Source organism: Gadus macrocephalus, chromosome 18 (genome assembly GCF_031168955.1).
Source record: "Gadus macrocephalus chromosome 18, ASM3116895v1".
Classification (NCBI taxonomy): domain Eukaryota; kingdom Metazoa; phylum Chordata; class Actinopteri; order Gadiformes; family Gadidae; genus Gadus; species Gadus macrocephalus.
Genome location: NC_082399.1, coordinates 3,013,263 through 3,039,607, shown reverse-complemented (window position 1 = coordinate 3,039,607; position 26,345 = coordinate 3,013,263). Strand labels below are relative to the sequence as shown.

At 47.3% G+C, this 26,345-nt stretch overlaps 2 protein-coding genes across 5 annotated transcripts; one reads left to right on the top strand and one right to left on the bottom strand.

Moving 5' to 3' along the window:
• Window positions 1-7,753: 7,753 nt before the first annotated feature.
• On the bottom strand, window positions 7,754-10,263 carry lhpp (phospholysine phosphohistidine inorganic pyrophosphate phosphatase). Of its 3 annotated transcripts, none has more exons than XM_060037562.1 (7): window positions 10,153-10,263; window positions 9,733-9,913; window positions 9,393-9,580; window positions 9,085-9,238; window positions 8,662-8,725; window positions 8,471-8,563; window positions 7,754-8,031 (listed from the first exon to the last, which is right to left on the bottom strand). In XM_060037562.1, exons 2-7 carry the CDS (start codon window positions 9,861-9,863, stop codon window positions 7,915-7,917), a joined length of 747 nt encoding a protein of 248 aa, XP_059893545.1. In that variant the 5' UTR covers window positions 9,864-9,913; window positions 10,153-10,263; the 3' UTR covers window positions 7,754-7,914. The 3 variants fall into 3 exon arrangements, with proteins under 3 accessions (XP_059893545.1, XP_059893546.1, XP_059893547.1); XM_060037563.1 differs by having other exon boundaries at window positions 10,165-10,251; XM_060037564.1 differs by having other exon boundaries at window positions 10,170-10,188.
• Window positions 10,264-15,372: 5,109 nt separating this feature from the next.
• Window positions 15,373-23,019, top strand: oat (ornithine aminotransferase). 2 transcript variants are annotated; one of them, XM_060037521.1, is made up of 8 exons: window positions 15,373-15,608; window positions 17,168-17,263; window positions 17,515-17,642; window positions 17,860-17,982; window positions 18,502-18,630; window positions 19,185-19,298; window positions 20,004-20,148; window positions 22,363-23,019. In XM_060037521.1, the coding sequence occupies exons 1-8, from the start codon at window positions 15,599-15,601 to the stop codon at window positions 22,521-22,523; spliced, it is 906 nt and encodes a 301-aa protein (XP_059893504.1). In that variant the 5' UTR covers window positions 15,373-15,598; the 3' UTR covers window positions 22,524-23,019. The 2 variants fall into 2 exon arrangements, with proteins under 2 accessions (XP_059893504.1, XP_059893505.1); XM_060037522.1 differs by lacking the exon at window positions 15,373-15,608 and adding an exon at window positions 15,796-15,881.
• The last annotated feature ends 3,326 nt before the right edge of the window (window positions 23,020-26,345 follow it).

Here is a 26,345-nt window from a genome sequence, read left to right as displayed (position 1 = left end):
GGGAGGGGAAGAATGACAGAACCGGTGTGGGGACTGACATCATTTCTGGCCTGGCGTCACTTCCAAGCCCTTTGCATTAAGGCCACTTTAGCAGAGACACTTTTACCCAATCTGCTTACAACGGTACAAACACACGTTCACCGACGGCGGCGTCAACCACGCAAGGCGACAGCCAGCTCGTCAGGAGCCGTTAGGGTCAGCCGTCTTGGTCCGGGAGACCTCGACTATCAGTTGGGTATCGAACTAGCAACCTTCCGGTTACAAGTCAACCCGCTCTACCTCCTGAGCTAGGCCGACCCCAAGATGGAACCGGATAAAAAAAAAAAGGGACAGAGAGAGCTGGCATCGCCGTGCGTGGATGTGGGGTTGATCCTCCTGCCGGTGCCACTGACGAGCCCTGGTAGACTCAACGGGAAACCAAACGCTGCCTTCGGCTTTGATTACACCGTCACTTGTTCCCCCTTTTTCTGTTTACAAGGGTGAAGTGAGAGAACGTGGTCGAACAAAGAGGAACTGAGAGTACTGTACGGTATTGAGTGTATAGTGGCATTGCTCCGCGCACGGCTGTGACACATGGGAAACGTGCTTAAGATAGCGCCGCTGGGAAACGAAATGGAACGAGCGGGCAGGGACAGAACCAACACAAAGGGAAGAAAGGAAAGCCGACGAGAACACACTCGAGGCCACCGGAGGCATCAGTTGATACGGTGGGATGGCCTCAAACAGGGCTTTATAAATATTGACTTGTACATTTAGGGCATTTAGCAGACGCTTTTATCCAAAGCGGTTTTAAAATAAGTACATTTGTATGAAGAGAGACAAACAACAATGCATAATGCTGTCGCTACAGCAAGGATGTTCATAGAAACGAGTGCAAGCACTTACAATTGCTAGGTTAACCCATTCCCGTATACAACAGAGATAGAATGAGACACTACACGATGCTAAGTGCTATTTTAAGTGCCAGGACGTACGACATACAATAAGTGTGTAAGAAGGGTGCTTTTAGTAGAGTCGGTGGTGAGGGGGGGGAGGCTAGACAGAGTCCAGGCGAACTGTGGACAAGTGAGTCTTGAGTCTCTCGCGGAAGCTGGTGAGCGACTCTGCAGAATGATGAGATTATGTGCACATAAACACGTGACTCGGAACGTGCGCCAGCTCCACACCAAACAAGTGCCTGAGAGTTGTCTGCCGCGTGCACTCCTCGTGCAATCTTGACAGATGTCAAGGGCCACACCTCAGAGTGCAACGATGAGGGTAAGAGAGGCGATAAGTGACGCTTCCTTTTGCACACAGACAACACTGATACGCCGAAAAGAGCAGTTGAGCAGACGGGGCGTGAGAACGGTTATATATGTAAGCAAGATATCTCTGATTAGCTGCAAGGGAAGGGCCAGGATGTTGCAAATGTAGACACTCGGTCACAGTGAGACTCACAGTGACTCTGTGGACCTCACAACGAAAAAGAGCTCCTTCTCTCCAGAGGATAAACAAATATCGTCGTACTGCGCTTACAAACCCATTCACCGTTCCCGGTTTCAGAGTCCCACGTCACCGCAGAAGCACCTGAGAACCAGACCGTGATGGCGGCTTCTGGTTAATGGACACCCAAATGGATTGTGGGTAAGACGAGCCGCGCTGAAACACAGTCTGTGTCCCCCGGGCGCTGCACAGAGATAACACTCGGGCCGCATTTAACAGCGCGCTGCGGCACCGTGTGACAGAGTTCATCGGGGACACGTGACGCTGGAGGGGACCAGGCAGAGTCCTGGACGGACGACTTAGGCATGTACGGCGCCTTGCGCACACGCACACACGGGCAAGCGCACGGATACACACACACGGGTGTGCGCACACAGACACACACAGGTTTGTGCACACATACACACACGGGTGGGCGCACACAGACAGGCACACACAAACTAGCGCATGCACACACATACACACACACACACACACACACACACACACACACGGGTGCGCACACACACACACACGAGGATGTGCACACACACACACACACGGCAGATGAAGTGAGGCAGCCCAACAGGTCCTCGACGCTGGTTTTACATGTCAATTCAGTTCACGAGAACTCACACGCTGATTCAATCATGGCACGCCCGGGGAATGCGCCATCACAGTTACACATCTCGTTAAACAAACAACACCAAAAGGACAAACAGAACAATGTTTTTACAGAGAATCTCCAAATCAGAAGAGAGGGGGCGGGAGGGGGAATTCTTCCTGTTTCTGGCTCGTCAAACAAGATATTTGCCATCCTAATAAGCGGGCCCTCGCCATGCACTACACAAATAATGCGGGCTATTTGCATGGTTCCTCGAAGGCAACCGCGGGCCGGCTCATCAGAGGTGTTGGTGGGGGGGGGGGGGGGGGGCAAGGGGGACACACCTCGGGACCATACACCACCGGAACACTTTCGAGTCCCGACGGGGCTGGTGGAAGAACATGAACTCGGACCCGGAGGGTCGTGCGTCTCTCTGCACGAGTCCTCATTCAACTATCAAAAACCAACCGCTGGACAAAAACACCGACACTTCCAAACCGTTCAGCACGTTTCCGCTTCCAAGCGTGCAGTTCCCAGTTCATGTTCCTTCAATCCCCAGTTCCCAGTTCATGTTCTCCCAACAACGTGCATCAGGCCACGAAGGCCATGCAGGAGGAACTGGGAACTGGAGCAGCCTTTTCCCAGAGCTGCAGGTCTGAGGTCCATGGGCCTTTTTCCTGCGTCCTACGTTGAGACGTTAAAAGTTATTTCCGATAACCTTTGCATACCCCCGGCGTGAGGGCGACAGCTGCGTTCGAACGGCTAAAGGAACACGTTTATTACCCCCAGTGGGACTTTCTGTGTGTTTGCATCTATTGCGCTTTGTAGATAGTTCCCTGATAGATAAGGAATGGCACACACAGGGTGGTTTACAACACACACACACACACACACACACACACACACACACACACACACACACACACACACACACACACACACACACACACACACACACACACACACACACACACACACACACACACACACACACACACACGTTGTGAGAGATGTGGCTGCAGCACATGAACAGATTCCAGCGGCGGGCTAACGTGCCCAGCGGCTCGAGGGGTCACTTCCGTTGCGTCCAGAAGAGCGTTCTGTTTTTCTTTCAACCATCAAGGCTGTAGGGTTGGCGGGGGGGGGGTCAGAAAGGGCCCTGAACTAGCAAACAGACAGAGGTCCATTAAAGGAGGATTGAAGTGATTCATGTTTGTGGTCAGTCATCTTCTTCCGCATCGCAAAGCTACGTGCTCGAGTAGCTAAATATTACACCGCAGTGAAGTGGTTCTATCTAGCAGGTCTGAGAGCCCCTACCTAGAAGACCCTAGAACCCTTAACTAGTAGACTCTAGAGCTTCCTATCTTAGCAGAGTAGATCTATGGTGACGACTAGATCTATCTTGGAGAATAGATCCATGGTGACGACTCAAGAGGTCCCGTCTAGCAGGCCGTAGAGGTCCTGTGAGTGACGTCGAGGTTCCCAGGCTGATAATAAACATCGGGAGACAAATCTTCCAACGGCTGCGGCTCACTTTCGAAAACACCGCCTCTCTCTGTCCCAGTGGAAACCTGTTCCCCATTAAAGAGCAGAGAGTTCCCAGGACCTCTGTTGTTGTTGTTAGGCCTGCGCCGGGGCCATTATTTATTTACCCGAGTTATGGATTTTAAATAGAGGGGGGGGGGGGGGGGGGGGGGGGATTGAGTGTAAGCAGCACAACAATATCCGACAGTTAGCAAGTGTGTGGTGACCCATCCGCCCGCCTCGTGCGCACCCTAACAGTGCGTCTGTGGACGCCCTGATACTGCATCGGCCGCCTGGCTCTGCCTCGAATTAACACTATTTGGGACACATTCACAGCGTCGCTACATGCTCAGGCACCACTATACCTGGTGGAGAGGAGTTGTTCGCATGATTTGCGTTTGTAAAAGTCAAAGTCAGCTTTGTTGTCACTTTCTTCACGTGAAACAAACATACAAAGGAATCCAAAAAAAAAATTTTCTCACTATCCCCCGGTAAAATAAATAAAGTACACAGGCAGAGAATTTAGGCTTCAGGCTTGTACGACCGACGACTATGATCGGATCACACAACCAACATTGTGGAAAGCCAATATGCTTGCACCCGCATGGCCACAGACAAAAAGGTTGTGAAGGAGGATGTAGGCCATGAGAAATGAAGTAAAGGTTTAGGAGGCGAAACCTCCAAAGGTTTCGCAGTCATTTGAATAGCTCCCAAGAGAGTCCCCAATGCAAATGCAAAAGGATTTAGAGGATTTAGAGTCCAAGAACTGAGAAAACTTTGCTATATGCTAAACCGACGAAAGGGCGTCCCCAGATTCAGTTCAGTCCTCGTTTGTATCTCAATGCCACCAGTTTGCATCCGACTCACACTGGTGTGTTTACATGCGTTCATTTCCATTTCCCGGTCTCTATTTTGAGGCAAGCCATTTTCCCTCGGCCCCTGTGTGTGTGTGTGCGCGCGCGCGCGCGTGCGCGTGTCACAGCATCTGGTGGCTTGGAAACAGCTGTTTTCCCCCACATCAGCGATTTACAGCACGTAGCCAACCATGTTTTTTTTTTCTTTTTTTTTTTCTTTCTCCCCGCTCTCTGTCGCTGAACAACTGTAAACCCCGACCCCTGGCTCGGCCTCTCAAAGCAAGACAAACAGCGGGTGTCACCGTGGCCGTACGGCTTCTCGGAAAATGTTTACACAATACACCGCCCCTGGGTGGAGGCAATGGACTGGTGAGTGGAAGAGGGGCGACAAGTGAAACACAGCCCATCGTTTCAGCTGACCACGTCTGGTTCGCAGGAGGGCTGCTACCCGACAATGTGTGAGAAACGAGCATGGAGTACTGAATGTATTTTATGGAAACATTGCTATGTACTGTGTGTCTATGTTAATGTACATTTTGGGGGATTTTGCTGACGCATTTATCGAAATCGAAATTCATTCATTCACACACCGACGGTGTTTTTCAACCACGCAGGGTGACAGCCGGCTCGTCGGGAGCAGTCAGGGTCAGTGTCTCTCTCAAGGACACCTCGACACTCGGCTAGGAGGAGCCGGGGGTTCAAACCAGCAACCTTCCGGTTACGAGTCAACCCGCTCTACCTCCTGAGTTATAGTCGCCCGCAGTAGGAACACATCAGGTGGAAGAGAGGGGTAGGTGCGAAAACGACATTGCATTGTTTTTAACGCCAACGCGAAACGTGACAATATTTAGAAGAAGGGAAACCATAAGGTTGGCGCGATGTTCTCTATTCTCCTTATTTCTATTGATTTCTCAGTGCGTTTCTCAGACAGAGACGAGAAAGCTGACCTAATTACGACAGTAACGTGGTTGACACTACCTACTTACTCACCGTGCGGCCATCTTGGTTCTATACACTAGCTAGGAGGTGGGATTCAGTACCCCGCCGGCGCTTAGAACGAAGATGGCCGCTCAGTGAATAAGGCCGACAGGTAACGGGGGTGGAGAAACACCTCTACGAGGGCTTGCTGTTTGCCAGGCCCGTCACAACAACAAGAACAGCGTGATGTCAACATTAAGGGTGAATGACCACACAAAAAAAACAGCACAAAAACGTTGAATAAAGTCATCCTTTGTCTAAATGTGTGTGTTTGTGTGTGCGATCCAGCAATTGTCCACAAATGAGGACCACCGGGGTGGTAACGAGACCCCTCGGTGGCCGACTATTGATTTCACAGATGCTGGCGTTCAGCTACAGTGCGGAGTGTTCCCACCGCGCCCTCTCTCTCTCTCTCCCCCCTCTCCCTCCCTCCCTCCCTCTCCCTCCCTCCCTCCCTCCTTCTCCCTCCCTCCCTCCCTCCCTCTCCCTCTCTCCTCCCTCTCCCTCCCCTCTCCCTCTTCTCCCTCAGGACTCAACAGGGGAGGAAGGAGCCATAACATCATGTCATCTGGTTTATCCCGGGTGCTGATTTCAGCCCATTGCACGCCGACCCCGTGACCCCGTGACCCCATCTCCTCTGCTCCCCGTCCAGACCCGGGCCGGACGGGGCTGGGTCCGGTCTGAACCGGGCCTGGGCCTGGACGGGGAGGACCTGATGTCATCGCTTTGAGGAGCAGACGGTGGCGGCTCAACGGACTTCAGGAAGTGAACGGTATAAAGTTCAACGTCTCCTGAGCCGACTTATCATCACAGGAGCGATACTGCACGGGGTCGGCAGTAATATGTGGGTCAACGCACGCTTGTACACCGCAGATAAAACAAGTTCACACACACACACACACACACACACACACACACACACACACACACACACACACACACACACACACACACACACACACACACACACACACACACACACACACACACACACACACACACACACACACACTTTGCATTTCAATGTTACACAGAGCTACGGTGAGAGAGGCATACAGGTGGGGTAGAACAAGTCAATACAATGGAGTTCAAGTTGTCAGGACGTCTACTCTATCAGCATAAGTGTGGACATTGCAAAAGCCAAATACAACAGGAAATGTGATGACATTTCCAGAACACAGCTGTGTCCGAAAAATGTCATCATGCGATGTTAAAAATGTTAAATCCCACGACAGACATTTAAACTTCTAGGCTGTTAAAGGTCTTTGTTCTCAAGCTCCCCAAACAGGAGGGGATCTCCCATTTATTTGAGTAAGTCATATGATGCATCATATAAAACAGACCTTTTCTAATTACACAATAATCCCTTGAGTTAAGACATAAACTTGGTTTGAAAATCCCAGCCAACAACGAGTTTCGTTGGAGTAGTTTCTGTTTCTAGTTTCTGAAATAAATACGAGTAGACTGGTAGCTGACCCAGAATGATCAGTCAAGGCCTATTCTAATTATGGTGGGGTGTCGCCCTCTTGTGGCGGATAAACGGCACTGAAAATGTATAAGTCGCAATAGTCTCCCGCAGACCGAGCTGTCTGGGAGGTTTGTTTACGTTTTCCGGCTTGTCTGCATTCCTTTTTAGTATTTTCTGTGTTGCATCTCAGTCGTTGCCTTCTCGTGCTATATTTTGTAAAGTCACTCACATTTGTTTGATGAAAGTCATATTGTTTTGCAAATCACATTGTTGGCAAAGAGTGCGAATGTAGCAGGCTGCATTTTTGGTGTCCGCTCCAAACGGCCGTGTGCATTGACCGCTATGAGGGCCAGTTCATACTTGTTACGGTTATACTCCTACGGTTACGCCTAAATCTCTTTTGTGTGAACAATTCGTCAAGCTTCAAACTGACTTCTGAGTTCTTCCGGTCCACTAAAGGCAATGCACATGCATATTTCTTTGTGCTACAAACATGTATAGCCTCTGTTACATTATGTACAACTCTGAACAGATCATGTCTACTGCAGTGCAAACAAAAACATCTCAGACATTTCCCCGACGCTTATCAGTACTCACCATTGGCACTAGTACTTGGTATTGGTGACGTTTTGGTATTTGCCAAAAACATATCAAGGTCTAAAACCTGTGTTATTATTTAATTTGGGACAGAAAGATCTGTTGAAGTACATACATTTCATTTTTTGATTTCTTATTTATATTTGAAAATGTACATGTATATTCAGTTTTGTATATTTGTTTTTTCCAGTCCAAAAAAGCGGGAAGCTGCGGTGTGTGTTTTCGTGTGTGTGTGTGTGTGTGTGTGTTTTCGTGTGTTTTCGTGTGTGTGTGTGTTTTCGTGTGTGTGTGTGTTTTCATGTGTGTGTGTGTGTGTGTGTGTGTGTTTTCGTGTGTGTGTGTGTGTGTGTGTGTGTGTGTGTGTGTGTGTGTGTGTGTGTGTGTGTGTGTGTGTGTGTGTGTGTGTGTGTGTGTGTGTGGGGGTCCATTCAGCACAGAACAGAAACCACTGACCTATATTTGCCAGTCCGGACCTGCAGACCCTTCATTCCACAGAGTTGGGCCCCGCCCACGTCGTTAACGAGGTCGTCCCCGACCATCATCACCTGCACAGGTGATGATGGTTAAGTGAGCGAGGGAGTGAGTGAGAGCGAGATGCAGAAAGGTTGAATAAAAGTGCAACCCAAAGTCATAAACACTGTCGCCCAAAGCAAACAGAGCCTGAAATCTGCCTCACTTTTGTAGTGCTACCCAAAAAAAAGAAATATAAATAATATTAGGATGCATTATTATGATTGGCCTCGAAAAGGAATAGGAATTGTTTTCACTTTTTTGAACGTATGCTAAGTATGGATTTTGTTCATTTACCAACCAAACAGAGAACAATGCACAACACTACAAGAAGGCACATTTGATAAAAACCAAAAAACAAAAAGGGGGACTCAAGTCTATTTTGGACAGGAAAATTCTGCTGATCTGGTGCCCGCCCCAAAGGGCCGTGTTCATTGGCCGTTAGGGGCGCCAGTCGTAGCGGTTCCACTGTACCTGGTGAGGCTGAAGGCCCATGTCACTGAGGACGCTGTGGAAGAACGCAGAGGACGGCTTCCCGATCACCTCCGCCTCCACGTCACAGGCGTACTGGAGAGGGCAGAGCGTTGGAACATTAACACTCGCACACGATTTGAGACTGCTCTTTTTGTGGAGCAGATGAGTCGATGTTTCTAGGAATGGCTTACTTCTAAAGCCTTCATGTACGGGCCCACATCCAGATTTAAGCCATCGGCCTCCTTGTAATACCTCCTGAGAGAGAGAGAGAGAGAGAGAGAGAGAGAGAGAGAGAGAGAGAGAGAGAGAGAGAGAGAGAGGGAGGTAACCAGTTAAAGCAATTATTATAATGGTAAAAGTCCAACAGCATCTCCCCTCATCAAACAAACATTATATTTCCCGAGAATTACCTGACGGCTTAGTTTATATTTGGAATAAGGAGAATAAGATAAAAACAAATGAGTTTTTCATCATAGAATAGTGCAGATACACAGGCGAGTTGAAACATGGCACTGCTGGCAAAAACTGAAGGCACAGAAACTTTTGAAATTTGCCGTTTCAGTTTTTTCTGTGTGCTATTGGGCAACAAATCCCACTCTGATGTAAACTCTTACCCTTTTCCGAGCGCGAACAGCACTGGTTTCTCCAGGCCGATGAGAACCCTGAATGCATCGTTCAGGTTCTCGTAGGTGAACTTCCCTGCGGCATCTCCAACCACTACGCAGTTAGGGTTGGTTTGGTCAACACTCTCGAACTCAGAGAGAAGTCCTGTAGCAAAACAAAAACACAATACTTCATCATTTTCTTCCACACTTGTTTATCAATCATCAATAATAGCCTGATCATATAAATAATAGCCTAATCATATAGGCCTGCTAAAACGCGCTAATTATTATTGATAAAAAGTCAAAAGATGTAATACCATCGTAGACCAGCAGATGGGGTCGCATCCCCCGGTCTTTCAGGACAGCCACGGCTGCGGGGGCTGGGGAGAACACCTCACACACGGAAATGTCAAAGCCCATTTTCTGCAGCTTGGCCACAAACTTGTCTCTGCTGGCCTGGGTCTCATTGGTGCAGAAACGGAGCTTCAGGTCCGATGCTTTGAGTCTGAGAACAACACATGCGTGCTGCTATTGAGTTGCGACTCAGCTGCACTGCTGACTGCATTGAACCTTTTGCAAAGTTGCAAAACATGCTTGCACTCCTATAATACACACTGTCATCATTAAACTGCACCAGCATTAACTGTGTATCTGTACCTTTTCACTGCTTCCACTGAACCAGGGATTGGAGTCCCGCCGTCCTCTCCACTGTCATACAAAACCCCGCAGAGATCCAAAATAACACCTTTCAAACTCTCTGCAGAGCTCGTCCAGCTGCTGTCGGCCATGACGAACGGTTTCGTTCAAGGCGCATGCGCAGAACACGGAGTTGTGGTTCCTGAAGTCCAAATAGGCAATACGTCACACACACAAACACAGGCCTCCTGTACAATAATTGGGTGTCAAGCAACGAAGTTGCGAGACAACCTATTGTTTTTATTTGTATTATTTGTTTGGCATTTCTGGCGCTTTTAACCCAACCTTTAGGTTGGGTTAAAACATGAGGGAGACACAGAATAAAAAATAACAAAACGAAACAAAGAAAGATCAAATGTGTGTGGAGCTAAAGATACATACACATCTCCTTACTCAACTGTCACACCGGAGTGCATAACCGGTAGTGCTTCAGGCTCAAAGGGTGTTTGATCCAATCACACGCAACCCTAGGCCGTCAGCGATGCTCATAGTGCAACAGGGCGACACATTGCAGCATGTGTGAAGGAAGGTTGCGCCTCCGCTCCCTGATTGGCTGGGACCCGGGGTGTGACGCAGGCGAGCCATTCCCTTAACAGGCCCGCCCCCTCCGTCGCCCCTTCACATCTACGCAGAACCGTCCGGTGTCGCTCCTCTACACCGGCCATCCACCGCATCCAAAGAGCCTGAAGAGCGCTCAGGACTGAAGAGCATCTGTCACATCTCAGCATCTTGGGGTATGAGAGTTTCCTCTGCTCTCTAAAAGCAGCTTAATGTAATATTATGAGGGGATGTCTGCAAGTCTCCTCCCATCATCTGACTGAGGCTACGGTTAGCTGCCCTGCTAGTGTCTGACCCCGGGCTAACTAATGTTATTATAGCATTATATACGGGTCATGCACTCGTTGTCTGGGGCGTGTGTTGGGTCGGGTTATAACCTCGTTAATAGGACAAGGTGTGTGCGGCCGATTGAAACAGTGATGCGTATGAATGATGTTCCGTGTCCGCTCTTCTTCAGGGGGACATCATTTGTGATGTACACTTTATTATCCGGGCCAAAAAGTTTAGCGAATAGACCCTGCGAGGCCTGTCAACAAGTGTATTGGAGAATACATTGGTATATGAGTCGCTTCAAAACAGCATATCGATCGAAGATCAATCATACGGTTATACGTTGACGTGCGTGTACCAGACGCTCATTAATAATAATAATAATCGTTACAGTCGTGGCTATAGACGACGAGTAAAGCAGTGGTTAGTGTTTACGATGATTGACGCAGTTTGCATCTCAGACCAGCTCCCGTCCGGTCTTAAATTAGCCAGCGGAGGTGTGTCTGCGGGGGGCAGCTCTCAGGCAGCCTATCGCCTTTCAGCACTTGCAGGGTAGTCTGTGCAAACTATGTGCACACTACTCACTTTTTTTTATCTTGAACGAATAATCGAATGTATTTGAGCCACCAGTAACATGTGGTGGTTTGGTTTTAGTGTATTGGTCGGCTCGTTCATGGTGTATTCAATAGTAGTAATAACAGTGGTAATATTGCCACTGTACAGTGAATAACTGTCAGTTGGTATGTAGGCTACTAGGTCAATTTTCAAGGTTGAAAATGTTAGAAATGTATACAATCTATTTAGAATATCATGTAAGAATGACGGTTGACTGGTATTGGCAAAAGGGCAATTCTTATGAAGTTATACACCATAATTGTTATACCATTGAAATACTTCCAATGACGTCCAGGCAACACTATTTTAAAACAATAGTCTCCTTAATTCCATTGCGTCACAGGGAAAGAAACCCAAACCCACCAGGTGACACACTATCTCGTTGATAAGGCACATCGTCTGCAACCACAGCTGCTTCTGTGGGACAGAATCATCTGGAAGCCGGGCCCCCGGGGGCGTCCATTATAACAGCCGCGTTTGTTGACGTCGACCCTGGGGCCCTCGATGGCTGTCCTGTCTGGTGCTTTTGTCTACACATAAAAGATCGAGCTTCCCTCAGCTGCCCTGGTGATGCTCCCCCAGCCATTGGCTCCGCTGGAATCGCTCAAACCTTTATTGGTATAATCAGGATTGTGAGTGCGACGGATGAGGGTGCTGTAATGTTGCTATGGAATGGAGAGTCAGGGCACACAAGAAGATGTGCACCTTGACGTGTCAATACCAGGCCAAGATACTCAATCCTGCATGTCAAGGGATATTAGTCAGTCCTGATTATTGTGTGTGGATTGTATCTTATCCATATACTTGCATGCTTTATATCCTGAGATCGATTTTTGGTGGAACAAATACTCCAAACAAGATTTCTGCAGAACATCACATCTGGTAAATATCTTTTAAGAAGATTATTCCTGTCCTTTTCACAGAAAGTCCGAACATGATAAAGCTGTTCATCAGGTGATGGTCGTTGTTGTTGAAGAGATACAAAAGACAATCTTCTGAAAAGGAGGTCAATCAATTTGAATATCTACCACCAAAGTCCACATCTGTGTGTATCTTGACTTTTGTCGTTACTTTTAAGATAACGTCTTTAAAATAAACGAGCTGACCTGTAATTAACCGGGTTCCACTGCCATCAATAATAGCCGACAACAATCACAAAAGGAGGGTCTTTTTTATGTTGTTTCTAGGCAACCACCAAATCACTGTTGTTGGTCTAACCCTAACCCTATACCTAATATAACCTAACTTAACCTTAATCTAAATATCTGCAAACATTGAAGGTGGAGGGCCCTTGCGCTGGTTTTAACCTCCGTGTTGTTTACGAAAAACACGGGGAGCATAATAGTGAACCATCGTTTATGTTTAAGTGCATCATCAAAGTGCACCAGGATGTGGAAGGGCGGCTGTTTTCTTATTTTATTTTATTTAGAATATCCATCGTTCTTCTTTTGTTCATTTTGACATCCGTCTCTGTCCGGATAAAAAGTATATAAGAAGTAGACATTTCAGACGCGTTAAAAACCATCTCTTTTTAATTATAAAAAAACCGAAAAATCCTAATCCAACGTCTGCTCTCCCCGCCGTCCAACAGAACGTAGCACCGCCGTCAGAATGATCTCCAAGATGAGCTGTGGCCTGGGCCGCGTGACACCGCTGCTGGCCCGGGCCCTGCACTCGGGCTCCCGCACCTCCTCCACCGCCGCCAGCAGGCAGGCCCAGCGGACCCTCAGCCCAGAGGAGGTCTACGCCCGCGAGGACAAGTACGGCGCCCACAACTACCACCCGCTGCCGGTGGCGCTGGAGAGAGGCGAAGGTACGTCCGTCCGTCCCCCCCGGGGGGTGGGGGTCACCCCACGATACGACACGCGATGCGTGGCCCACGCCACCGATAATATCGAGATACTGCGATAATCAATATATTGTTGAACGATCCTATAACGATATACCGGTATGTCAGTGCTGCTGTTTTAGACTACATACTAGGGCCCGACCGATTCATCGGCCTGCCGATTCAATCGGCCGATTATAGCCTTTTTGAAAATAATCGACATCTGCCAAAAAGACGCAGATTACAACCGATTTTTTTTTTTTAATTTTTTTTTAGAAATGTTATTGCGCTTAGTATCCTGCAGATTGCGCTCCTACTCGCCTTGCTAACTAACAACTTTAGCTGGAGTAAAATAGAGGAGATTTAATTTTACCGTACAACATGAAAGCACGCTCGCTCAGGCAGCTGCGCGCTCACCTCACCAATGTACACAAGACGCGTTGTTTGAGCATGTTGTGCCTGTTTTTCTTTAGGTCCCAGGCCATGTTAATTTGTTATACTGTAGACTCTAACGGTGAGACCATACTGCTCAGCACGCACGTGTTAGTCACTGCTCACGAGGGCAGCACATTGGGAGTTAGTTATTTATTTTACATTTTACATTCCACTCATTTTTGACTGTAAATGTATTCTAAAACACTCAAAGGTTCTGCATTCAATTCACATATTCGTCAAAAGTGTTTGAAGTATATTTAAGGTATCAAAAACTACGTTTTATAGGCTTTTTTTTGTTTTGCTTTTAATCGGCCGATTAAATCGTAATCGTAATTTTTCTCTTAAAATAATCGGCATCGGCATCGGCACTCAAAAATCAATATCGGTCGGGCCCTAATACATACCATACATAACATGCATACATGACTCCAACTATGGCAACAAGATGACAGTGAAAAGGTAAAGTGCTGGATTTCTGTCTTTATTCACGGCCCCAAGTCTTTAAAAAAAGAGAAGAAGTGTATTGATTCTCGTATCGCACGAAGAAGGTGCGACCCTATATGTCGAGGTGTCGATATTTTGTCCCACCCCTACGTCACGCCCCCGTGGGTCAGGCAACACCGCACATTTCCTGCGGTTGTAGGAGCTGGAGGGCTCCACCGCCGCCCCATGTGTGTACATTCGTCGGGGGTCTGGGGGGCCGTGGGGCAGGGTCGTGTTCGGGGTGAGGGCGGCGGACGCCCAGACAGAAAGTTCTGGGTTCAAGGTCCGATGCCTGCGGTCTACCTGCGGGCATCATCGAGCCGGATGCCTAACCAACAAGTCATACCAGTAATACACCTCCCTAATCCAACATTTATATAACTTAAGCATATTTGGACATTTACACGGCTCTTATCCTTTTATACTCATTCGGAAGGTTTCACAGTGGACTGCTCTTTGGATTTGACCAAACAACCGATGTTAAACCAAATCGCCAACGGACCACCCTATCCAAACTAGTGACCTCTGAACATAACATCATTAGGGATGCAAATTATCGAGTAATTCATTAATCGATAGTTGTTTCATCTTATCGATCGATGATCGATTAATTGATAAGCGGCAATTCTTCTGAGAAGCTGAATTTCCTTCTGAATGTGACACATTTAGGTGGTAATTCAACGAAGTAGTTTAGTTGAGGTACTTTAAAATACTTCCACATATTGTGCATTTGGCGTCTTTGTCGTCATTAACCAACTTAAAGTGGCTCCATACTGCACTCCGTTTTGCCCTCTTCATCGTGTCAGTGTCCCGCTTTTCGTTTGTCTTGTCCTGCTTCGCTTGTGTCCCGCTTGTGTTCCCGCGCGTGCGTCAAGTACGTCTGGCGTCAAGCGCGCCCTCACGTGGACGGTTGGGGAATTACGGGTTAAAAATGCGATTAATTGCAAGTAATTTATTTTAATCGAGTAATCTCTTATCGACAATTAATCGATAATCGATTAATTGTTTGCATCCCTAAACATCATAGTATCTGTCAAGTAGGGCTGGGCGATATTGCAAAAAATATTATCATGATTATTTTTTTGATGTCGATATTAATCACGATATATGATTTGATACTGTTCATTAGTTAAACCATACTTTTTTGTTTATAACCATATTTGTGATAAGGGAACATTTAATCACATTTAAATATGAACATTTAACTTCACAAACGTGTTTTATCTGCTTCCAACAGAACAATATAAGGTAGCTTGCCTTGTAACCTATTGAAAATAGGTAAAAAAAAAAATATATCATGCATTTATGTCCAATGCTTATCGTCGTAATCGACGTGAGTTTTATCGCGATTAATAATCATAATCGAATTATTGCCCAGCCCTACTGTCATCCGTTATGTTCTTCGTGGTGTTCCCCGGCCCAGGCCTGTACGTGTGGGACGTGGAGGGGAACCGCTACTACGACTTCCTGAGCGCCTACAGCGCGGTCAACCAGGGCCACTGCCACCCCAAGATCATCGCCGCGCTCAACGCGCAGGCCTCCCGCCTCACGCTCACCTCCCGGGCCTTCTACAACGACGTGCTGGGCAGCTACGAGGAGTACATCACCAAACTGTTTGGCTACCACAAGGTGCTGCCCATGAACACAGGTAAGGGCTCCTAGGAGGCTCCTATAAGGCTCTTATGAGGAGGTCATCACCAAACTGTTTGGCTACCACAAGGTGCTGCCCATGAACACAGGTAAGGGCTCCTAGGAGGCTCCTATAAGGCTCTTATGAGGAGGTCATCACCAAACTGTTTGGCTACCACAAGGTGCTGCCCATGAACACAGGTAAGGGCTCCTAGGAGGCTCCTATAAGGCTCTTATGAGGAGGTCATCACCAAACTGTTTGGCTACCACAAGGTGCTGCCCATGAACACAGGTAAGGGCTCCTAGGAGGCTCCTATAAGGCTCTTATGAGGAGGTCATCACCAAACTGTTTGGCTACCACTAAGAGCAACAAAGTGTAGTCTTGTGGTGGACTCTATAGACATAATTCACCATACTGTGTAGAGATAGACCGATATGGTTTTTTCAGGGCCGATACCGATAACGATTATTAATAGTCAATGGGGCCAATAACCGATATTTGGAGCCGATATTAATTTACAGAAAAAGGGAAAATATTGGCGTCAAAATTTTGAATAATACAACACTTAACTTCATTTAAATGCCTTTAAGCATATGTTTAATAAACACAACAGCTTATCAGATTTGCAACATAAGGCAAGGCAAGACAAGACAACTTTATTTATATAGCACTTTTCATACACAAGGCAGACTCAAAGTGCTTCACAAATAAACATTGTCATACAATAAAATAAAATAATAGAAAAGCAAAAGAAAATATATGCAAAGAAATGAGTAAAATAGAAAGTGCAATGTATTTAAGATCAGATCAACAGTCTCTGGTACCCATGTTGGGACTCCGACCCGACCTAAAGGAACTTGGTACTTTCTCTGGGACTCCAACCCAGATTCTAGTAACTCTAACCACGAACCAAAGGCCTTATTCTGGGACTCCAACCCAGACAGACAGACAGAACGTGGAGGAAGGAACATGGTCCTTTCTCTGGGACTCCAACCCAGATTCTAGGACTCTAACCCAGACAGAAATTGGGTCTCAAACCCTTATCCTTTCTCTCTGGTATCAGATCATGTATCTTTATAACGCAGGACGAAAACACGTCGATAACACAGTATTAGGGATCGACCGGTAATCTGCCAGGCCGATTACCGGCGCCAATATTCTGCATTTTTACGCATATCAGCATCTGCCTATTTTTTTATCGCGTGACTTGTGTGTTGACATGCCGGTCGTTGCTATGTTTGAATTTAAAGTTTTTTATGTGACAAAATTAACAACCTGCCGTTGCTTGAAACGTCTGCGTCGGCGCGCGCGCGCCTGTGTGTTTGTGCAGGTGTGCGTGTGTGTGTTCGTGCAGGTGTGCGCACTGACCGACTTGAGTAACTTGTGCGACAGGCCTGCTATTATATATATTATATGTACATCCCCAACGTGTTTGGCTACCACTAGTTACTCCCCATTAACACAGGGAAGAGTCCCTAAGGCTCCTACGAGGAGTACATCACCAGCATGTTCGGCTACCCATGACCACAGTTCTTGTTTTTCGCATCTTATCCTTTTTCTTGTTTCTCCTCATGAAGGGGTTGAGGGTGGAGAGACTGCCTGCAAGCTGGCCCGCAAATGGGCTTACACGGTGAAGGGCGTCCCCAAGAACCAGGCCAAAATCATCTTCGCTGGTAAGTGGGGGGAAAAATAGACACCAGCTACACCGTAGTGGTTATTATTTTTAATGTAATTTCGTATCATGAATCATGTCTTTGAGTGGTTAAGAAAAACGTGATTACAAATAAAAATGTATTATTTGTAAAATAACTATAATTATAATCACTATGGAATCCAGTCTATTGTGAGCTACACCAGGTATTATTTCAGTCCTGTGGTATTCAGCCGTCCATTTTCAATCTTTTCCACCTTTTCCTCCAACCAGAGGGAAACTTCTGGGGAAGAACCATGGCGGCCATCTCCAGCTCCACCGACCCCAGCAGCTACGAAGGCTTCGGGCCCTTCATGCCCGGCTTCGAGCTCATACCGTACAACGACATTCCCTCTCTAGAGGTACAATCCGTCACAGCTGCCTCGCCCTTTTTTGGGGAATGTCTGGCCTAACAGATCATGTGATCCGAGATCCTCTTAAGATTTGTGTTGCTTAATACACCCTCTATAATTGATCTTAAGCTGTTGCTGCCTTGCTGCCAGCATATCTCACACCATTGACATGGAGGACACGCCTTTGACTAGCTGGTTCACCCTCTCTCTGTTCTGCCTCCACCAGAAGGCTCTCCAGGACCCCAACGTGGCGGCCTTCATGGTGGAGCCCATCCAGGGGGAGGCTGGGGTGGTGGTGCCCGACCAGGGCTACCTCACCAAAGTCAGGGAGCTCTGCACCCAGAACAACGTGAGTGGCTCCTGTTCACCGGCCCCTCGCCGGAGGTCCTAAAGCACCCCGGCAGCAGTGAACGGTCTAATGGAGGGGGTGTTGGTGGTACACTTTCTGCACCACTTTCAATGCACTTTAATATTTATATACCATTTTTATTTTTTTAATGACCGTTTTTATAGCATCACCTCATTAAGGGATGTCTGTTTTCAAATTACTTAATATCTATTATTTATTCAGGTTCCAGTAATCTGCACAATGAATGACAGAGTGGTGACCCCTTTCTAATTTCACTGCATGTAAAATGTTATTTTTGCAAACATGTGACCGATAAAACGTTGAATTGAATTGTTAAGAGGAGGATTTCAAAGAGCCAAGAGCCAGTGCACAATACGTGTGTTTCGTAATCTCCCATGAAAAAGACTCGTCATTTTGTCTTGTGTACACACGGGGCGGTTATTATCGTGAGCGTGTCGGTGTGCAAACGATTGATCTGACCTGGTGTCCGCCCTCTTCGGACCCGCTGATGGGACGCAGGTTCTGTGGATCGCCGACGAGGTCCAGACCGGGCTGGCGCGGACGGGCAGGCGGCTGGCGGTAGACCACGAGGGGGTGCGCCCCGACATCGTCATCCTGGGAAAGGCTCTGTCCGGAGGGGTCTACCCGGTAGGTGACCTCCCCTACCCCGGCCTCCCTCTCCAGGGAACGCCTCTGCTTTCCTTCGAGCTAGCCAGTTAGCTGGGTTGGTTTGGATGGGACAGACACAGGACACGTTAGACTAGCGGTCTCGTGTGTTTTTGACCCAGCTTACACTGATGTGCAATACCCCCCCCCCCCCCCCGGGATGGGTTTTCAGAACCACAACCCTAGCATTAAATAATAACAGTTTAACACACACAACAATTTTCTCCGAAGCAACTTACAACCATTAATGCACATTCACACTCCCGACGGCGGAGTCAGCCATGCAAGGCGACAGCCGGCTCGTCGGGAGCAGTCAGGGTGAGGTGCCTCGCTCAGCGACACCTCGACACAGGAGCCTGGGAATCGAACTAGCGACCTTCCTGTTACAAGTCAACCCGCTCTACCTCCCGAGCCACTGCCGACAATCGGCCTTAAAGAGAAAAGGAGATGACAGCACATGGACAGAGTGCGTGCTGTGGTGTTACGGTGTGACGGTTCAGGTGTGACAGCGGGCGTGTCACCCCCGGGTGCTGCAGATCTCGGCGGTGCTGTGTGACGACGAGGTGATGCTGACCATCAAGCCCGGAGAGCACGGCTCCACGTACGGCGGGAACCCGCTGGCGTGCCAGGTCGCCATGGCGGCGCTGGAGGTCAGTGCTGCTGTTTTAGACTGTATACATCCATAACATGCATACATACATATAAACATTACATAGACGTATTTACGATTGCGACTCTACACTTCTGCTACTTGTTTATGCTTTTTACATTTTTTATTTATTTTTTGAAATCAAGATTAGTCAAACGATTATTTTTGAGTTTGAAAACATGGTGCATTTATTCAGAATGTCTCTCCCAGAAACTTTTTTGTAACTGAGAACTTTGAAATTTCGCCTTAAAAAAATACACAAAATTGTCAAATAGAAAATTTTCCAATCTAAAATGATAGACAGATATGTATCCAGCTATTCTGACCTTTCTATAAAACATTAAAAAATAAATATCGAAAAACTTAATTATGTTAATTTTGTGATCGTTTGAAGCTAAAATCGAAATCGCGGTCACATTTTTATTAATCGGTAAGCCCTACTGTGCCCAGCTCCCAAAGGGTTTATTAATTATAAACACCTTATAATAATTATATATTATATATTTGAAAGATTTATACTAAAAGCTGTATGCAATTATTTCATACGCATTAAGTAAGGTAATGAGCATGTAATAATTGGAAAAAATAAATTATTTTTCGGACAAATAGAGAAATTGAAATTCCGTTTATCTCAGCCTGAACATCTCTCTCCCCCCCGCGCCCCCCCCCCGCCCCCCCCCTCCCTCTCCCCCCTCGGCTCCGACAGGTGATGGAGGAGGAACGTCTGGCGGAGAACGCCGAGTGGATGGGCCGGATCCTGCGCTCGGAGCTGAGGAAGCTGCCCAGCGAGGTGGTGACCAGCGTCAGGGGGAAGGGCCTGCTCAACGCCATCGTCATCAAGGAGACTAAAGGTACGTTCACACCCAAAGAACAACGGCACCGCGCAAATACCTACAAAGTCGAGACGAGAACAGAGGAGAGTCCGAGGCGCGAATGGATGAACGGCGCGGCGTTAACACTTAACCACGGATCGAGCGTGGTTCTAATCGTGAGTTGAAATATTCGGACTTTCCCGTGAATTCCGCGTGATGCTTTGTCGTGACGACCTATCAGTGTTCACTTCCTGAAGTCCGGGTTGAACCGCAACACGGAGGAGAAAGAGATTGTTGCCGTGTGTGGACTCTCTGAGCTCTATAATATCGTTATAATATGTATATAATATAAAATATAATATCACGGCCAAAAGCTGTATGCGCCACCGGGTGATATTATGAACCCGACAAACGACAGTCCCTGGTACTTCCACAACGTAGTGGTGGTTATCTCGCCATGGTGGCGCATGAATTGGTGGAAAGAAACGTTGGTGTTTACAAGAGAACCCCTCCTATTGCAATATTCTTCAAAACAATCGCACAAGTGTTTTGAAGTTCCCCCTATCAAATGTATGTACCGTATTTTCCGGACTATAAGTCGCGGTTTTTTTGTAGTTTGGCTTGCCCTGCGACTTATATTTCGAAGCGACTTATATGCCAAAATTGTGCGTACATAATCCTCGGCCGCAAGAGGGCACCGTCATTCATTAGGCCTACAACTGAACGCTGCAAGCCTACTGCACCACCGAATAAATTATATTCTCGTCCTCAATGTCCTCCGGTTCAACCAAAGCTACCCCAGCCTTAGCTGCAATTTTGTGCAACATAGCTGTCACACATATCACAGCGCATGACTTGGCCGGCGAAAACTGGAGCCCTCCACTGGACTTGTGAAGGCATCTGACCGCGGCGCATACGCGTCCGGTGGAATCCCGGTGTCACTGAATTCGGTATACTCTCAGAACTACGAGGGACCGACACACCTATATTGCTATTGCAATTTCATTCAGTCTCTCCAGACTAAACGTTCTTGTTTAAATGTTTAAAAATAAATGCGACTTATACACCGATGCGACGTATATATGTTTTTTTCCTCGTCATGGAGCATTTTTTGACTGATGCGACTTATACTCGGGAGCGACGTATAGTCCGGAAAATACGGTAATCGGGTCGAATATTTGCTTCGCTTTTGGTGTGAACACACGGTGAAGCTACAGGCTTGTGGCTGACCAACCCTAGGGTGTCGGTATCGGAGAAGAAGGCCAACCCCAAGTTAGGATACCGAGAATCACGAGCAAGCGTCTAGTTATTAATAGCGGCAGGTTATAGCAGAGAATAATCTGCCTGACCTCAGAGGACCAAACTGTCCTTCCAATGAACAATGAAATAATTTAAAACAATACAGTAAAGGAGTTAAGAATATTCTGATTCTGTTTCTTTCACTCGTGATCAGTGTTTGCAACAACGCCGTTTAAAAGAACGGCGTTAGGTAACGCCATTACCGTTATTGTACGTTAAATGCGGTGCGTTACTATGAATTGATTTTAATTGAACTGCGTAATCCGAACGCACCCCTGGCTCCACACACAAACTGCTCGGGAGGAGACCGGTTGGGTTAACAACGAGATAAGCGATTATGATTGACTAAGGCAGATTCATGTTACATGGTAGCCAATCAGATCCAGTGTTTTTACACACAAGCCTTGACACGCTCGCCAGACAAACACACGCACACACCAAACTGATTCGATTAAGCAGCAGAAATGGCGAGTCCGGAGCAATCCGAGGAAAAGTTGGCATTTTCTGTAGTATTCGGCAGATGTTCCACAGCCTTTGCAACCAAGCAAATTAAAATTCAGTTGGAAGTATATCAGGGCCTTGAATGGGGAGTTCAACCATTTAAAAAATCCAAATCCAAAATCCAAATTCTTTGACACATAGCAACTTTACAGTAACGCAAATAGTTACTTTCCCTGGCAACTAGATACTTTTACTGATAGAGTAATTCAGTTACTAACTCAGTTACTTTTTGGAACAAGTAGCGAGTTACTATAACAAATTACTTTTTTAAAGTAACGTTCCCAACACTGCTTGTGATCAGTCATTTATTTTGTACATCCTATAAATTACTATTTAGTCATTAAAATCAGTCGGCAGATATGTTTGGTCTGTATATCTAATTTATGTTTTCGAACACATTTGCTCAAATGAGAAGTAAAGTAGAGGTTCGTGATTTGTCATTTCCCGCCCCAGATTACGACGCCTGGCAGGTGTGTCTGCGTCTCCGGGACAACGGACTCCTGGCCAAACCCACCCACGGTGACATCATCCGCCTGGCCCCGCCCCTCATCATCAAGGAGCACGAAGTGTTGGAGTGCGTCGAAATCATCCGCAAGACCATCATGTCCTTCTAGAGCGGCTCTTCAGAGGATGAGAGGGGGGAGTCCGGACTGCAGACGCAGGGACAGAAAGGGGCTTCTCAGACTGCGAGTGGATGCATTGGACTTTTGAAACCTTGAAGCGCTTTGTATGTGTTTGGAGTAGGGCGGCGAATCGACAGAACTGCATCAATTAATCAATGCAGTTTGCTCAACCCTGTACTTATCGTTTAGGGGGGAACATGTGATGTCTGTCCTGCTGAACGTTCCCTGGGAACCTGATCCTTGTTGGTAGGAGGTGTTCTCCTGTTTGTGTTCTGGCTTTAGATGGCGGTGGATTGATGGAGGGATTTGGGAGAGTTGTAAATCAGGAATGAGGAGTTCAGTGTTGGTTCTCTGTGTCCATTATGACCTGCGGAAGGAAGGAGGGAAACTAACGGTATTTAAACATTTCTTGTTGAATGTGATTCATACTTAATATTTTAATATTGGTTCCTGACCGTTCCTGGAATAAAAATAATGTTTAACTGGCGACGGTGGCTGTTTAATTCACACACACACACACACTGCTTCTGTTAACGATCGTGAACACTAGATGGCGCTATGCACTTAAAGATTTCGATTCAACGTGCGTCGGCACAAATATTGCGCCTGTAACGGTAAATTGATTACATTTTCATTATACTATTTCAAATTCGCCATGTCATATTGTTAAAACATTTATAAATCAGCACTCACTGATTAAACACTGGATTCGAAAGTGAATAATTGTACACAACCAAAACGTACAAGGACAAATCCTTTATATATTTGAGTGCCTCCAAAATAGAGACCTTGATTTTGAGACGCTTGACATTTCCGAGGAGCGGCTGCTATGCGGAGGCTGATCTGGGATCGTGCGGTCGTGTCTGGCTGCAGGATCGACCAGAGTCCAGCCTCCAGAGGCTTCCTGTTGCCCTCAGACAGCTGCTGGCCTCTGGGCCACTGGCCCCTGCAGTGACCCAGAGGCGAGCCAGTGAGCGTAGCCTCGAGTAATAACAATAACCGAGACAACCGCCACGGACGGTAGCTCACTTTTTAACCACACGTTACACAACCCGTTGGAATCTAATCACCATCAGGCGAAGAATAGCGTTAAAGACGGTCGCAGACAAGTGGTCGAGTTGATTTTGCAGTGTTATGATAGGGTCTTTACGAGTCATGTGGGAGAAGGTCCAATATCCAAACCGAATGAATTGATTGGATAATGTGGACAACATCAGTGCAGCTGTTGATTTTCATCATTCGAGATGTTATTTTCTAACACGCAATCACTCTTGCAATCTACTTTTCATTGGAGCAAATTCAAAATAAGTCCCAACTTGTATCCGCCACAATAGCTATAACAACTCAACACAGGAGGCCTAGCATAGCCAGGTCACCTGATAAACACTGCAATTCACGTGATTAACAATCAACACACAAACGCACTCGGGCACACACTCATCTCTCCTTTGCCAATTTCAATGTTGCGAAGAAAAGCCCTGTCGTAATCTCAAGGCCTGGTGTGAAGTAGGCCTACGCCTTGGTTATTTATCTCTGTTGTCTTCTTGGTATGCCTTTCTCCGTTAGTGCTTAATTTCTTTCCTTAATTCCCAAAAATATTATCGATAGATATCTATACCACTATCTCTATACAGATTTTTCTTTATGGAGTGAAGGGAAACGGACACGACAGGCCGTTCGTCAAGGTGTGCGGGAGTTTGCGGAGTTTGCGTGTGAAATATGGCAGGAATTCCCGCCTCGCGTTGGAAGACGGGGGACGCAACGACGAGTGGACACACAGAGCGATGCGCTTCTCCTCTGCCAGCGTGGGCTTTGATCAACCCAGCGCCCCCACTGCCATGGGAACATCCAACGCCTTCCTCAAACCCGCTCTATTTCTGGCAGGGTGGTGACAGATTAGACATTTTCTTCCTTCTCACTTTCTTTATTTTTTTTTTCATCTTCGCTGAAGCCCAGCTGCCCGCTGCCAGCCTCGACGTTATGGATGAAACCTCCTAGCCTCTTGCTTTGGTAGGCCAGGCACATACACACACACACACCTTCCATACCTGCCTTCCCCAGCCATCTTCTCACACACATCGTGTCTGTGGAGCCCAGGCAGAAGGAGCCAGGCTGGTGTATCAGTCTGTCTCCCCCCCCCCCCCCATCTCAACAGCTTCTCTATCTTTGCGGTTCCTGGCACCTTTTGTTTTTTATCCCCATATTTCTCTCTCTCTCTCTCTCTCCCACACACTCTCTCTCTCTCTCTCTCTCTCTCTCTCCCACACTCTCACTCTCCCCCTCTCTCCCACACTCTCACTCTCTCTCTCTCTCTCTCTCCATCCGACTTTGTCAGACTGTCTATGTGCCGGTCAGTGAGCTTGGGCTCTCCGTTTGGTAAATGGACTGCCTTTATGTGAAACCTTTTCCAGCCGCTCCAAAGCACTGTATAATCTATCTTTCTGACTCTCTCTCACACACATACAGCCTAAGGATCTCACAGACACACACACACACACACACACACAAACACAAACACAGACACAGACACAGACACACACACACACACACACACACACACACACACACACACACACACACACACACACACACACACACACACACACACACACACACTTCTTGCTCAAGGGAACACAGGAACATGGCCACATCATTTCCATTGACATTCAAGGAGTCAAACCAGAAACCACCTTTCTGCCTTCCGGTCATTCCCACCCTGTTTCCGTTGCGTCACTTAATGTCTCTCTCTTCCCCCCCCCCCCCCCCCCATTTCCCCCTCATCTTCATAAACTTGTGCAATTAGCGCGTCAGAGTCGCACAATTAAACCCAAAGGGCCGTGCCAAGGAACTCTTACTTACTTTGAGTAAATCTGCGTTCATGGATTCTGGACGATTGCGTGGTAAATCAATGTAGTCGTTAAGCAGTGTGCCAACGTTCCAGACCCCAGATATCAGTGTTGAGCTATGACCGTGGCGGTCCTACAGAAACGCGTTTTTCACCTCTGCGGATAAATCTGAGGAGCACGAGGTTACCACCTTCTGCTAGCCATCATCATGACGGTGCTTCGGTTTATGACGTCATCGAGGTCCTTCGAGGTAACGCAGGTATATCAGCCTTCAGCCACCTGGCGGTCACCTTGGTTCTGAACGCTGGCTTCCTAATTCTCGGCAGCGTCGTGTTTGTCATGTGCCCTTTCATATAGGCTAATGGGCCTTATTCTTTGAGGTTTACGGACCCGTTACGTCCTTGTGGACCCTCCTATTTCCACCGCAAGGACCTGACGTGCGCCTCCTAAAAATACCATACGTCGAGGCAACGCAGCAGTGAGGGCTCTGATTGGTCCGCTAACTAAAACCCATTGCAGAACGTTGCGTTGCGTCGACGTGGAACCATAATCAGCCCTTAAATGCTAGCTGAGTGTGTGCCCACCCAGCCCAACCTAGCCTTTAGAACCAGGTGGTCGGCTTAGCTCAGGAGGTAGAGCAGTTGTCTTGTAACCGAAAGGTTGCTAGTTCGATCCCCAGCTCCTCCTAGCAGAGTGTCGATGTGTCCCTGAGCAAGACACTTAACCCAAACTGCTCCTGACGAGCTGGCTGTCGCCTTGCATGGTTGACTCTGCCGTTGGTGTGTCAATGTGTGTATTAACTGATGTAAGTCGCTTTGGATAAAAGCGTCTGCTAAATGCCTTAAATGTAAATGTAAAAAGAACCAACATGGCCGCTAGGGGACTCTGGCTCATTAGCCTATATGAAAGGGCACACAACAAACATGTCGCCCCAGAGAATTAGGCGGTGGACCCCCGGCTATGATGA